Source organism: Haemaphysalis longicornis, unplaced genomic scaffold (genome assembly GCF_048455015.1).
Source record: "Haemaphysalis longicornis isolate Haplotype H1 unplaced genomic scaffold, Haemaphysalis longicornis Haplotype H1 scaffold_5, whole genome shotgun sequence".
NCBI classification, from domain to species: domain Eukaryota; kingdom Metazoa; phylum Arthropoda; class Arachnida; order Ixodida; family Ixodidae; genus Haemaphysalis; species Haemaphysalis longicornis.
In genome coordinates this window covers 67137438-67152993 of record NW_027526385.1, presented here as the reverse complement: position 1 = coordinate 67152993, position 15556 = coordinate 67137438, and the positions used below count along the sequence as shown (strand labels likewise).

The window sequence follows — 15556 nt, the reverse complement described above, 5'->3', positions numbered from 1 at the left end:
CTCACTGTGAATTGAATAGAATATTTCCGAATACAGTGTGTGTGCGTGTGTGGGTGTGTGTGTGTGTGGAGCTTCCAAAACATAGCTACAACGAAAGGTAACTTATGCAGTGAGGACTTCACCCATGTGGACGTTCACGTACTAGTGCTCGACAGGTACAAAAAAAAATGGCATCATCTCCACTCCGTAGATGATGGCGAGGGTGCAGAGCTCGGGGACTCGAAATGACATCCAACTTGCACCCCGAGTGTCATCCAAGTTGCGCCCCGAATGTCATTCGATGTGAGCTGTGAGTTGCACCTTGATTATTCCCTAAATGAAACTGCAACTCACGGCTAAAATCGAATTTCCCTTGATTTTTGCTTGATGGTGGTGTGCGCACGGATGGACGCGGACGGCCATTGGGAGGTCCCAATGTACTCCGCACCGTTACAGGCGAGGGAGTACGCCGTTCGACTCTCAGGTACTAACTCATGGTCGTAGCCCAGTGGGTAAGACGACTGACACCAACTGTCTGGTCTACCAGACACAAGCTCGAATCCTGCCACTGCCTGTGTGATTTTTTGCGATTGTAAATGCTCCGCGCACGGACGCAGACGGACATTGTGCGGCCCTAAAGTACACCGCACCTAAGAATTAAAAACAAGGATAAAAACAAGACGACAAAGTAGTGGAACAAAAATTTGATGTTTATGGTCGTGAAGAAAAGCGGGTTGACTGACTACAGTGCTTCCAGTCACTGAAAAGAGGTTGGGGTTGTTAGTGGCTGGTACTGCAAGCCAACAAGTAATAACTCTTGATTCTTCGCTCATGCCATAGCTATACTGGAAGAAAAATTATTTTATGATTGAAAATTTCATGCGCGTAGTGTCCCACTACAGCTCAAACGTACTCCAAAGTTATCATACACTTGTTTCGTGCAAGGTTTGCACTTGTCTGAGATTTTTCACAGAGCTTGGGCATCGTGGGAGAAAGCCTATCCACAGAGGAATGCCCTGTGGCAGAGCCAATGTGATGCGCTATTCGAAAATTCTGAATATCTGAAAACTTCAAAAACTTCCAACGGCAAAACTGTGCTGCAAATCCAACTGAATAGTAAATACTATTCACAAAGTATTCGAAGTTTCGAATATTTGCAAACCTCTAGCAATTAGCTTTAATTGACTGCACCTTCTGCGAAGCCAACCTAAAACGGACAAAACCGGCGCAAGTTTCATTATTTTATTTTCCAAGGCACAACACTGAAACTATAGAGCTGCTTTCAAAATTTAAACACTGCACTTTTGTTGGCAGGGAGTTGCTTGTCATTAGTTTAGGGCTAGTCCTAAGACATCATTATGTTATTGATGTAGGTGCGCTCAAACATTTTTGCTATCTTTGAATATTCGTTGTTTATAAGCTCTAGATTTTCCGCTACATATTTTCAAAAGCATTTCTGAAAAGAAAAGACTGACTTTTTTTCATCCCCGCGCGTGTCATTAGTTTAAGGTTAACACTACGATGTCATTACGTTATTGATGTAAGTGTGTTCAAACATTTTCGCTACCATTGATTACTTGTTGCTTGCAAGCTTTAGATTATCTGCTACAGATTTTCAAAACCATTTTTCGAAAAGAAAATAGTTTTTTTTTTCATCCCCACACGTGTCTTAAGTAAGACATCATTATGTTATCGATGTAAATGTACGTGTTCAAACGTTTTTGCTACCATTGAATAATCGTTGCTTACAAGCTCAGGGGTGAGACAGCCCAAACAGATTTGGGAGCAGTTTTCGGAGCAGCAAAATTTCGATTTTGGAGCAGAAGAATCTTGATTTGGAGCAGTTAGGGACATTTAATACATCGTCTTGAGAGCTTAAGAAATCATTATTTCAGCAATTTGCAGGGTCAAGTGCACATTTCAATCAGTTTTGAATACAAAGAACACTGAAACAGCCTTACCTGAAAGAGTTTTTCAGAGTATCACAAAGTACTAACTGCACTTCCTTTTTCCTAACGGGTGATATTGTGTTGCGGCTGCACGCAACACTGACAACAAAACTGCCGTTAACATTACAGAGTTTTAGCAGTCCGTCTGTTCTGTTGGTTATTTTGTTACCGGGTTAACCTGGACCGGTCTTCGCCTGCGCGCGCGGAAGGGCGAGGAGGCGCGGACAAGGCGAAGGCGGGCCCGCGGAACTAATTCCCCTACCGCTACGAATTTCCAAGTGCCCAGACGAGTCCCGGTCAGCACGGTAAGTACGTACACGACGGAACAGACGGACTGCTAAAACTCTTATCAAATTTAAGGGTTCCGCAATTCTGGCGTTTTTTTCCGTTTTAATGCTAAAATTATTATTTTTGTAATCCCAGGCTGCGTTGTACGAACGACTGTAGTCACGGCAACAGTTGAGCAACTTCGAGCTAACGGTCGCATAGCCCAACCAGCCTACCCGTTTCAGTCCCCGGGGCGCAGGTTCACCCTATGGTCATTTGAGTAGCGTTACTGTTTAGCCACCTAGATTTTGGCATTAAATTTCACTTTGCATACATCAAGTGTTATAGTCGCGTTCTAAGGCAACCGTGTAGTTCTGCAGCTATTGGGCGCTGCCTGAACAGGTCACGGCGCCGCAGCACAGCCCGCAACTTTCGTGTCGGCCGTTCCATCCGCGAGGCTCGCGATCGCGCTTCGAAGCACAGCAACACCTCAGCATTTTATAACACCACAACGAGCCAAAAAATTCACTTCACTAACCGGATTATAGACGCGTGCACCGCGTTTCGCAACTCAAGGACAAACCACGCCGAAGTCGTAGGCCCCACATTTCAATGAACTTTTTTTCGAGCCGCGCAACTTCCCTTAATCTGGCACCAATCTCAAACCATATCCCCGCGTTAACGTCACTATTCAGAGCCACAACAGATAGAATGAATAGACTGGAACCGAGCTGATAGCGTAACATAAACCAGGGAAAATATCGGCGATGCGCACTGAGCGCGTTGGTAGCAGCCAGATCAGGCGGCGGCCATGTTTGTTGCCACAGCGATGCCTAATCGAGAAGGCAGTTTCAGCGAACCCGGTCGGAAAGCGAATCGAGTTTTAGAAGCTATCGCTTGCTTCGTTTCAGTCTTTCTATTTGTGCCATTCCTATGTTTGCGATTGACCGACGATAAAAGCGGTGACCGGGATGCGGGAGGCTTTCGTCCCCGCCGAAACTGACATGAGCATCAAAATCCGTGCCGTTGAGCATGAGCATCAAAATGAACATGAGCATCAAAATCTGGAGCAGTTTGGCGCAATTTTCGCCATTTTCGTGCTTTTGGAGCAGCTTGGCGCAGGAAAATGAAATTGTATCAAAAAGGCGCAATATGCGCAGCTGTCTCACCCCTGCAAGCTCTAGATTATCTGTTATTTATTTTCAGAACTCTTTTTTTTTTTAAGAAAATACTTTTTTTCATCCCCACATGTTGATTTTTGTGCATTTTCGATCATCTCACGGCAACGTACCCTGCCCGTTTCTCCCGTCGTGTCCCTCAGATGCGGGTACTTCTCAATCAAGGCATCCACTGCTGTCCTGTAGAGGTTTGATGATGGGTACCTGTAGCAGCAATGGTAAAAATTTGCACATTGTACGCAAGGTATTATTAGGGTCCTTTAATTCGTAAAAAAGAAGCCCTACATTACACCCTATTCCCCCCTTTCCCAAACTTATAGAAAACAACATACAAAAAATTGGGCCCATCTCCCCGCGAGGGGGACTCGAGTAAATGCGTCGCATAGAGGGTGGGTGTATTGCGTTAACGTTTAGTGTTTGGGGAGTTGGTGGTAGGGAATGCGTTGTATCAGCAGCTTCTTGAAGTAGTTTGACTGAGTCAAGGATATAAGGCGCGTTCGTAGCCTCCCATTCTGTGTCGGCTTTGTGGCGCAGTGGGTAGAGCACCATGTACATTGCGTTCCGCCCGCAGGGTCGAGGGATCGAAACCAGGCGCCGGATAGTATTTTTTTTTATATAGTGAAGGGGAGGGGTGCGGACTACGACTACGGACGTCAATGCGGGTGACATCGTGAGTTACTTGAAATGCTCTGCATTTAAAAACAGATGCTAAAGTGGAAATACATCCTTTTCTTTTATTTTTATTGGAAATAATCAGTATAGGGTAACTAGCCTGACCCATATCCTCAGCAAAGCATGTTGTTTTTTATCAAAACAAAAAAAAAAAGAGAAAACATTAGCAATGACAAACTTTCAAATTGCCCACCATTTTGGCAAAAAAAGGCATCACAAATGCCATCATTTTCGGAATGTGGTACAGCGGCACTTCCTACGCTAAGTGGATTCTAGCGTCCAAGTGATGCAATCCAACAGAAACTAAAGGACCTGCCGTACTACTTTGTAAGCCCGCAAAGTAAAGGCGACCTCCCCAGCTACTTTCTGGCGATTATCGCAGGGCCTCTAGTTCTGTTTGATTACTTCACTTGAATGCGAATGTGCTAAGAATTGATAAAAATGTTCTTTGCGCTAGCCCAATAAACATTGCTGCTACCCATATAACGTCGCTGTTGCGTGAAATCTGAAAGTTTTTCAGCATTACTGGAGTTTTTTTGTCTCAGTTAGAAAAACGCCTTTCGTGGCTGAAATGGAGCCAGTTAAGCCAGTTATGAAAGGCTAGTTTTTTTTTTTTTTTAATTACACAAAATTGTATTTTGCTTCCACGGCCCCTTTAACACTAGTAGCGTATTTTCCGGTGTATAAGTCGTGGTTTTTTCCCTGAAATTTTCGTTGGTGCGTCTCATTTACCGGTGTGACTTAAGTATGGAATAAATCCGGTTCGCGGCGGCCGCGCGTGGCCAGCGCACGTTGAGACACAGCTCTATGGTGTAAATGAATCCGAAGCCCACCACTACGGTGTTTCTCATAGCCCATATTTCGCTTAGGGACATTAAACCAAACAATTCGCAGCTTTTTCAAGTCAAAAACAATGATAATGGCCTGCGACAACCGCGCGCCACTTTATGCCATGCGCAGTAACTACAGTTCAGAATAAATTGAAAGTAACATCAAAGTGGGTTGCAAAAACAAAATGCAGCTTATAAATATGGGGCCAAGGGCTAGTCAAGCTGTCTAGTACAGCTTTTTTTCCGTGGCCCCGCCACTTTATATGAAAATATCTGTATATATAGATGTACATAAGTGAAAATAAAGAATTCATTCATTCATTCAAATTATTACAGAGAGTTACTCTGAAGGAGGTAAACGTGCTGCTAATTTTTAAAATGACAGCTTGCGGATAAGTTTCGATTTTCGGGTTGCTTCCGGTCGCATCACTTCCGTCCGCCATGACACCTTTATTGCGCTGATTTACGACAGCACGCAAGAGACGCGCGACGTTTGGAGAGGTGGCCAAATGGGTCTCCGACTCTTGGGACTCCATTTCTACAAAAACAGTTGTAGCCGGATTGATCAAGGCCGGAGTAATCCGGTCCGCGAGTGGTAACGATTTTGGCGAAGAAGACATCAGAGAGTCGGAGGACGACAGTGATGCGCCGGTGGAACTCCCACTGAAGATACTGAATTATTTGTTAGCGAGTCTGAGGAAAAAGACTTCGATGGTTTTGCCTAAACGCCATCCGTTAGTACATGCCATCTGCGTGTATCAATAAACCATTTTTGAGAAGTTAGTTCTGTCTAGACTTTGGATGTTATATGCCCTCGTCTAGCCCTCCTTACAGGGGGATGCGTTAACAGGCGGCGGCCGCCGCAACCATGTACTTTAGCTGCACTTTTTAACGATCTGATTCACTATGAGTTTACCTAATTTAACAAGTGCGTCTTGTACACCGGTGCGACTTATATACGTTTTTTTTTTCGGAAAAGCTGTCATTTCGAGGAGGGTGCGACTTATACAAAGGTGCAACTTATAGACCGGAAAATACGGTATATAAACGATGCCTCAATAATGGGCAGTATCACCGATCATTAAATTTGGTTGTTACCTCTCTTAAACGAGAATTTCACAATAAAAATGGTGCCGTTAGAATCAGCATACGAAATACTGTGACACGCTGCCAATAATTTGTAAAAATCCACTTCAGCAGCCATTTAAGCTCAATGTTTCCCTAAAAGTTTGCAACCCAAAAAAAAAATACAGTAGAATCTCGATGATACGAATCTCGCGGGACCGCGAAAAATATTCGTATCATCCGAAATTCGTATGAACCAACACAGACCAAAAAATTGAGCGCTGAAAAAAGTTTTCGTTTATTTCTTTTCTTACTTTCGCGTGAACAAAATTCATGATTTTTTCTGCTTTTTTTAAACCCCCACGTCACAAAGCTGTCCTTTCTGGAGCGCGTAACGCTTCGCCTAGCTTCGCGCTTGTCTCCTCACTCCCGGTGTCCAAGCTCGCTACACGCCGCATCAGTCAAGCGTGAACCGCATGGTGCGTTTTTGCACGCGATTCGCACGCCTCGGCTTTGCGCGCGCTGTATTTTTAAGGCCGCATTGACGATTTCGCGCCCGCGGTATCTCCTACCTCGGTCAGAAAAAGACGCTGACGACTTGCGAAACGCTCGGGACAGCCCACTGGCTCCGCCCGAGATGTTTAGGCTTAGCACTTCGGCAGATATTTTATGGGCGCTTTCACTAGCGGCGCGGATGGTGTTTTATAGTACCGTTTTCGCCAACGTTATCAGCTCCTTTACTGCACAAGACACTTCGTGTCTGCCTTGAGCGGCATTTTAAAGAGCGGCTAGAAGCAGCCGCTCAAGCGGCCGTGCCACTTCGCGGCCGAAGCCGCCGCCATGTTGCCGCCGCCGGCCGCGGCGGCAACATGGGGCGCGCATGGGGCGTGCGGGGCGCGTTTTCGCGAGCAGAAAACAACAGCCCGGCCGTTTCTGGAGAAAGAAGAGTGACAAATGGGGAGAGAGAGCCGTCACTTGCTTGTTCGGCAGTCGAGCGCCTCGCCGGCTCGTTCGTATCATCCGCCGGGCCGCGCAGGTCCGTTCGTAACAGCCGAAATTTTTCCCATTGCAAACAATGCAATTTTGCCGGGACTTTTCAGAAATTCGTATCATCCCGAAATTCGTATCACCCAGAATCGTATCATCGAGATTCTACTGTATTTACGTTTGCAAAGTGCAGCCGCAGCCCGAAACGGAATTCTTCCAGCAAAGTGGTCAAAAATGCACTGAAGAGATGAAGTGTAGCAATAGTTTCTAATCGGCATAGACGTCGTTGTGGCGAATTGTTCTGACCATTACAAAATTGTATTTCTGTGATGGACGAACAAAACTTGCTTTGAAGCGAGTTCAACTGCGCAGCTGCAGACTTCACACAAAATTACCAGCCACCTACTTCTGAAGCTTCGAGCGATCATTTTTCCTTCAAAAAACACAAAAATTACGCGCAACCTATCTTTTCGAGACAGCATTTTAGGCAAGAAACAGGAAGCTTTCAATCCTTTTTAAATTACGCTTTGTCTTTGGGGGTTTTTTCAGCCATTGGAACCATTAAACACTGGACAATCCAAATTCCCCATTGTTTATCAGTCTTAATCCAGCATAAACATCCTATAAATGCCTGCATAGATACTAGTGCACCTTTCCTTCGTATTTATTACTGTACAAAGCTGGCACATCCAGTGCAATGTGAAACACTAATTAAACTAGACGATAAACTAAATTAAACTAGACTAGACTAGACTAGACTAGAAGAAACTAGACTAGACTAGAATTAAACTAGACTAGGCCTTGCACCGAAGCTGACCTAAAAGAAACCAAAGAGCCTTTATCTACTAAAACAACGCGTAGAACTGCTACTAAAACAACACGTAGAAATGTTCTAAAGAACATTTTTGCAGAACAAAAAATAAGGGAATTGCGGGACTTCAAAAGATTTGTTAGAACTGCTGGGGCCAAAGCCCATGCCATCAGAATCAGGGCCAACAACTCCACTTCAAAGCTGTGAAGTTGGAACTGAACCCTCCTTTCAGCAGCGGCTATAGAGAATATAGAGTGGGAGGGGTTCAAAGCAAACCTGTAGATGGCACTAGGTGTCTACCAGCCATGCACCTATCTGCGAATGAAATGTCACGAGCCCCTCCCCCCCCATATCCGTCCAGTCCACGTTTCAGCCAATCCCGTCATTGGGTACGTGCTAGAGCTCCGAGCATATCAGTTCAACGTTTACTAGGTAACAAAACTTCCGCACACGATAAACAAACACTCAATTGGCCATGTCTGCCTCGTGTACCTTTGGTCAATTCCCCGAATCGGCATGTGCTGCTACTGTGAGCCTATTAACTAACCTATGTCTGCCTGATCCCTTTGTTTCATAGGCATACAAATATCAGGTTTGGGACTGCTCGAATCCAAATACGAACAGTAGAAACCATGGCTGCGAATCGAATTGAATATGTCCAAGCGTGAATAGTGGAAACTGATTGCGACGCGGATCGAACATTTTCGAATAGACATATATTTGCTGTAGTGCTTGCAGAACTTCTAAAACATTACTTGAAAAGAAAAGAAAAAGAAACTCAGGCAGTCAAGACTTAACACCCGATGGGAAAATGGTACAAAAAAATTAGATATCAAAGATTGAGACAACATGGCAAGTCAGTGGAGGAAAGAATTGGCTCAAACTGACACAATGAAATACAGGAGGTACGTTTAACTGGTTCCTTTAGTCATTAAAAAAAAGCTCGGCATGCTATTGGTGGTATCACCTTACAGCAAGCACTTCCAAAAAGTAATAACCCTTCATTACTACCCATGGCACTATACTGACAAGAAAGTTCTTTTCGGCATGTAAACTTTACACAAGTGACGTTCCTCTTCAGATAACATACGCCTGAGTTGAAATACACTTGTTTTGTGCAACACTTACCCATATTACGCTTTCTTGCACAGCTTCAATGTCGTGCGAAAAAGCCAACCCAAAGGGGCAAGCCCTGGGGATGAAGCCTGAAGGTAAGCATATCCTACGGCAGAGCTATCTTTATTGCTCTATTAAGTGCAGAGCACTTTAGGGGCTCGCCCTGTTGTCGTAGCTCGCTCGCTGGACCAAAGTAGAGCACCACAGCGTTCCGTCGTCACGGTGTCCCACAGAGGCTTTGAAAGCCAAGCGGCTCATATAGTCATAAGCGTTCAAAACTCGTTGATTGCTGGCGCTTGTCATACATCTCCCGTTTGTTTAGCGCAAAGAAAACTGTAGGCACACTTGAGGCAGAATGTACGTAATTAACCGGTAGCACCTGCGTTCGTTTAGTTAGGAACACTCGTTTGGTTGGCTTTTACGATAGTCAGCAAAAAAAAGTGGCAGTGCAACGCCGGCACGTGCGGGAGGAAAAGCAAGCACAAAAAGAACAGAACTCCCGCTGGCGCAGTTTCAGGCACAAGCACTGAGAAGGCTGGAAATTTGATTTGCATTGCATGGTAGCAATGAGCGGATAACGGCGCTTCCGACAGCTTTTACGCTGAGTGGAACGGCTTTGATTTTTTTAGTAAAGTTCAAGTATTCGAATACTTTACACAGTAAAACTGCACTAATTGAATAGCAAACACTATTTGCAAAATATTCAATGTTTCCAATATTCACACGACCTCTGCTTTTCTGTGAATCACACAGTCAACCCCAACCACCCATAACAACAGACTACGATATGGAAACGGACGGTTGCGAGCAGCACAGCAATTAATTTCCTCACATGGTGATCTTGTAGCAGCTTTCGAAAAGGCAGTTGACAATGTAGCGACGCATCCTTCCCGTCAGGAGGGCCTTCTTGGCGACGCAGTCTTCGTAGATGCCGAGGGAGGGCAGCTCAAACTGCAGGTAGTCGTTGGGGTCCTGGAGAAGCTTGAAACTGGTGTCGGTGCGGCACGCAGCATTGGCCCTCTCTTCCCTGCCAAACAGAAAGAAAAAAATGTTTAACACTTCGAAGCCTAGTTATCCCAAGCGAAAACAAAGACTACGCACACAGTGTTTCGTGAAAGTTTGCCTTTGCTTGTGATTTTGCAGCCTGTCGTCTAGCTACATCTACTAAATGACTGGATTCAGTTTATCACCAACAACAGTGGCTCAGTGGCTAAGGCGTTGTGCTGCAGAGCACAAGGACGCGGGTTTGATTCCCTGCCAGAGCAGCCGCTTTTCCGATGGAGCCGAAAAGCAAGAATGCCCGTGTGTGCGAGATTTCAGCGCACGTTAAAGATCCCCAGGTGGTCAAAATTAATCCGGAGCCCTCCATTACGACGTGCCTCATCGCCTGCATTGAGTCGGCATGTTAAACCCCACAATCAACCAATGAATCAATCAATCAATCAATTTAGCCTTTCGCTTGTGCTGAAGTGCAGGCACAGACAGTCCAGCCAGTGCACCATCGATGGTGAGACTGTGAAACCAAGCGCGAACAAAGCCGCCGGCAAAGCAGTGCTTTTGCATGCGTGCATCGTGTGTTTCTCTAGTCTTTCTCCCTGTAAACTCAGTGATTGCAGTTTTCTCATACGTATGAGTTTGCACTGAACCGCCCACACAGACGGCTCAGTCGTTGGTGAATGATAAGACACATGCGAAGCAGCTGTTAAACCTTCACCTAGTCGCATGATACCACAGCAGCGGAGCTCTGAGCAAGAAAATCGATAAGAAAGGTGCAGCTTGCACACCGTTGGCTGAAGGTCATTGCGACGCGATGAATGACCTTAAAAGATGTGGCGTGGAAGGGGGGCACTTTTCGTAAAACAACTTTTAATTTTCAATTAAACTTTGTAAAACCTGTCAGACTTGCTGCTTTTTTCCCACTGATTTCAAATATGGCATTATTTTTTCAGCTGGTCAGTTAGTTCCCAAGGTACTTAGAGATAATTAGCCATTTTTGGTCAAACAATAGACAATACAGTGTTGGTCGTAAAACTGTTATCTTTGTGTTTTCCAATACTTCATTGAACCCCAATGAGCGCAATAGGAAAATCGGTTTTTCGATGCATCGCTTGGAACTAATTTTACAGCTCATTAAACTTTTGTGTTTGAAATGGGCGTTCGAAATGGTTCCTTGCCACTGGTGCCACCAGAGTTTAAGGGGGGACGTGGCTTTCAAAATCAACTTTTTTATTTCTTCGTGGATTTTGATGAAAATTGGCACAGCAACTGGAAATGCTTCTGTGATAACACCATAAAAATTTCAAAGTAATATTTTGAAAACTTTTTTATGTATTAAATTTTCTTTCTGTTCCGCTTGTACCGAGCTTGAGCGGCTTATAAAACACGATAGAAAACTTGTTCGAAGTGCTTTGCATTCCCAAATGAATGGACGAGGTCGTGACAGTTTTAGAATTTTTTTTTTACAACACAATGTTTTTTAGTTTTCATTTTTTTAGAGGTTAATGTGCAACAGGCATGTCAACTGTGAACGATTATTTGAATAAATAAATCACAAAAAACAAATCTGGAAAACGAAGAGTGTCACGACCTGAACAGTTCATCAAGGAATGTAATGCAAGAAACGGAATTAAAATAGACCCAGCGGTCACGAAGAAATCCCTGGTACAAGCGACACAGGTGGCAAAAAAAACTGTTTTGAGAAAACGGCTTCCGAAGTTGCAACATAGGTTTCACATATCAAAAGTCGTCACAGTTGTAGCCTTTCATGTCCTTTTGAACATGGGGCTTCTGGAAGGCCTTGCCTTAAAATTGGAGTGCCTTTTACAGCCTTTCTCTTTCCAGAAAACATCATTTTCAGCTCCTCCGTGAAGAGTACATACCCCCCTTTGCAGACCAAATGGAGGGGGAGATGGGTTTCAATGGGCTTTCAATGCAAAGTAGGTTAGCTGGTTGGCTGTATCGCACTGGACAACCTCCTTTTGCAGTGTTGTCACCATGGCAACAGGTTAAGCATTTTTTTTACTTAAATTTGAACATTTTTGGCTTTTTTTTATGTTGTATCTTGCCTGGCACAGCAACTTAGTACTCATACGTGCAGGTGTTCATTGCCAAAAGTTTGCATACCACAAGGATGAAAATGAGCTACTTTGAAGCTTGGTAGAGTATTCTGCATAACTCCCAACTTCAATGCACGAGCATATTTTTTTACTACTTTGGACATTCAAGGCACCCAATATTTCTCGCAGCACAGCCAGTATGCCCTAAGCAATGGTATCAATAATTTCCCTAAAAAAATCACTGTTAAATGCTGCCACAGTAACGTACATTTTTAACGCAGAGAGCATATTTTTATTCCCATATTACTAACTCAAACCTGTTTGCATGAAAATTACAAGTGCACGGGAAATGTTGCGCAAGAAAGGCGATATGGCTCGCCCGCATCGCAGTGCACGCTTACCGCGACATATCGAACTTTGATTATACCTGATATGGCTTGTCAGGTTGCTTTTAAGATTAAATCTAATGTCGCAGGCATTAATTACAAGTAATGACATTCAATCGTAACCGGTTGCCTAGTCATGTGATGCTCCAATGCGCGTCGGCTATGCCGTGCGCGCCGCAGCGTCTGACGCGTCGACCGTTTCTTTCTCAAGGCTAGCGAGCCCACAGTCAAAACACAGCAATAACTAAGCGTGTAAACATCGCAAATCCGACTAAAAGTTCACTTCACGAACCGCTATCGCAAGCGCGCACACCGCGTCACCCTCCGGGGTCTGGCGACGGTAGAGTCCCGCGCACCACGAAGCGTTCGATGACCTCCGCCTTTCGAGCCACACAACTTCCCGTAATCTGGCTCGTTATCTCTGGCATTCCCATCGCGATAACGTCCGTGTTGAATACCACAGATTGAACAGAAACTCGGCCGAGCGAAGCGGCGAAAATGAACTCAACCCGCTCGCTACGCAGCTCAGGCGGCCGCCATCTTGCGTTGCGCCCGCGACATCCAATCAGCAGGGTCGTCGTTCTGCGCCCCGACCGGAGGACCAATAGCGCTTCAGCATCTATTTCTAGCTTCGTTTGTGCATCGTTTCTTTTCTGCCGTTTGTGCGTTTGTGAATGAACGAAGATAAAAGAGACGAGCGGAACCGGAAAGACGATCGCTCGGCCGATCTAACCATATCAAAATGGCCGCGCCCGGTGGCACCGTTGCGGAGATAGAGCGCTCCGAAAATTGCCGTTTTTTCGCCCTTTTGCGCTGATAGTTTGTCACCGTGCCTGACAAAAGTATTTTTTTATGCCACTTTGCGACGCTTTTCAGCGTAAAAACTTTGCAGGCGCACAGAATAGGAAACATAGAAGCCGAATATGTGGGTTTCAAAAAAACGATGTTTTGGTAATTTTTCCGAAGTTGAAAGCCGCGTCCCCCCTTAATGAGCTGTAAAATCAGTTCCAAGTGGTGCATCAAAAAACCGATTCTCTTATACTGCACTTGCCAGGATTCATAGTGTTGGAATATATAAAGATAACAGTTTCATGGTTTACACTGTTTTGTCTATTGTTCCTCCCAAAATGACTAACTATATCTCTAATTATCTTGGTAACACTGACTTACTCAAAAAATAATGGCATATCTGATGAGGAAAAAGCAGCAAGAATAACAAGTTTCACACAGTTTATTCAACAATTAAAGGAAGCTCTTTTAAGAGCAGTGTCCTCCCTTAAACCAAGTTTGTCAAGAGATAGTGCTATTTTTCGGGGTGCGAGAGCGCAGTGAGCGCACGCACACATGCACTGCAAGACAAAAAACACAGACGCGCTAAGTGCAGTCGGCGCTAACGTACGGTGAACTGGGATGCAACCCCCACTTTTATATACCGTATTTTCGCGCGTATAACCCGCACCAGAAATGTAAAATTTTCAGTGGCAAAGTAGGGGGGCAGACAATACACGGGGTTTTTCCTTTCGTGCAGCTTACATGGCAATGCACATTATGCCGTGAAGCTCCTACGCAGTAACGCTGACTAAGCCTTCCATGGCAGCGATTGCGCAAAACATACAAGGACAAAGAAGAAAAACAATGATGAGCTCCCGATAGCTCTAGCGAGAGCAGTGACACTGAGTGAATTGTGACTTTCGCCCTGCAGTCGGTGTATTCCACTTGCTAAATATCTGCTTTTTCTGTCTACATAGTATGTGATGTGTTGCTTGAGCAGTAGCTTTGGTGCAGCCTTTCCTGTATCATGCATAAACAATACGCAAGTTTTTTTTTTTTTTTTTCCTGACGGGCTGAAAGTGGGGGTGCGGATTATATGCAGGGGCGGATTATATGCGCGAAAATACGGTAGGCATTATTTTCTGATGGTGCGCGCCCTCACTCCATCTCCATGTCTCCCTCTCTGCAACAAACTCTTTCCCCTTAGCACAAACAAGCGATTAGACACGATCACAGGAGTGCGACGGCCCAAACAGATTTGGGAGCAGTTTTTGGAGCAGCGAAATTTCACATTTCAAACAGAAAAACCTTGATTTGGAGCAGTTCCCAACATTGAATACATTCTCGTAGGAGCTTAAAAAATCAACTTTACTGCAGCCTTGGGGGCGAAGTACCATTTTTAACCAGTTTGGAACGCCCATTACACTGCAATGGTAAGGTGTTTTTTTTTGCCGTTTGAATGCTGGAATTGTTATTTTTGTAATCCTTGACTGCACGGTACGAACAAGTCTAGAGCCACGGTGAACGTTGCACAAGCGAGGCGGCAGTCGTCACAACATTTAAAATCCCCGAGGTGCACGTTCACCCCAATCGTAATTTGAGTAATGTTGCTATGTTTAGCCAGCTCACTTTTGGCATTAAATTTCATTTCACTTGAATCAATTATTATTACAGTGGAACACCGTCATTACATTTTTCCCCACACCGGGATGTAAAACGTAAAATCCAGGAAAACGTAAGAGCAAGGAAAGCCACGAAAATGGTCTGGTGTCTAACTGGCGTCGTTAAATCACCCCCTATTGAGAGCTCCATTGTTGCAATCACGTCTGTATTAACGTATTCACTCTGTGCTGTCATCGTGCATGCATATTTTAGTGGACCTCCGAAGCATCGGTGCGGTTTGTTTACGTGCTGCGCTCCGGGGTGCCGTTCGGGGTTGCTTCAGCAGCGGCAAAGTCCGCGCCACAGCATTTCTTCAAGGCGCCGTAGGATCCTGACGGATTGAAGGCGTGGGAAAGCGCAATCCCGCGGAAAAACTTCAAGGTTACGTCACAAACATACAGCAGTGACATTCATTGTGAGCCTTCAGACATCGTCAACTGTTACGAACACATCGTGAACAGTCAAACTAAGGATACCGCGAGGCAAGCAAACCCCGAGAGAGAGCGCAGTGCGCCGTATTTCCCGTAACCTGAGCACCTGCCGAAACAGGCGCCAAAGTCGAGCAGAAAACCACCCAAAGGGATTGTTGCGTCCTGCCAAAATAATGGGCCTATGTGCGACAAAACTGGTGCAAATGACGGTATGGGTGGTGTAGAAAGCGCCGAGAGTAGCAAGGAAGGAGCAGCAGACGACGCGCCGAGACCGATCTCAACGCTACCATAGCGCCACCGCCTGGTCGGCGGCAGCACCGGCCCGCGCAGCGCTAGTGGTAGGCCGCAATCTTTGCCAACTGACGTAATCTAAAAACGCTGCGCGGCACCATTACA

The 15556-nt window shown here is 45.2% G+C and overlaps 1 protein-coding gene across 1 annotated transcript in view; it reads right to left on the bottom strand.

The window, feature by feature from the left end:
- The window catches only part of LOC144138367 (uncharacterized), an 85725-nt gene that overhangs the window by 21663 nt on the left and 48506 nt on the right, over window positions 1–15556 (bottom strand). Inside the window, exons 11-12 of the mRNA XM_077670614.1 lie at window positions 9687–9881; window positions 3487–3577 (exon numbers count right to left, since the gene is read on the bottom strand). Of these exons, the coding sequence (XP_077526740.1) occupies window positions 3487–3577; window positions 9687–9881 (286 nt within the window). The remainder of the gene's footprint in view (window positions 1–3486; window positions 3578–9686; window positions 9882–15556) is intronic.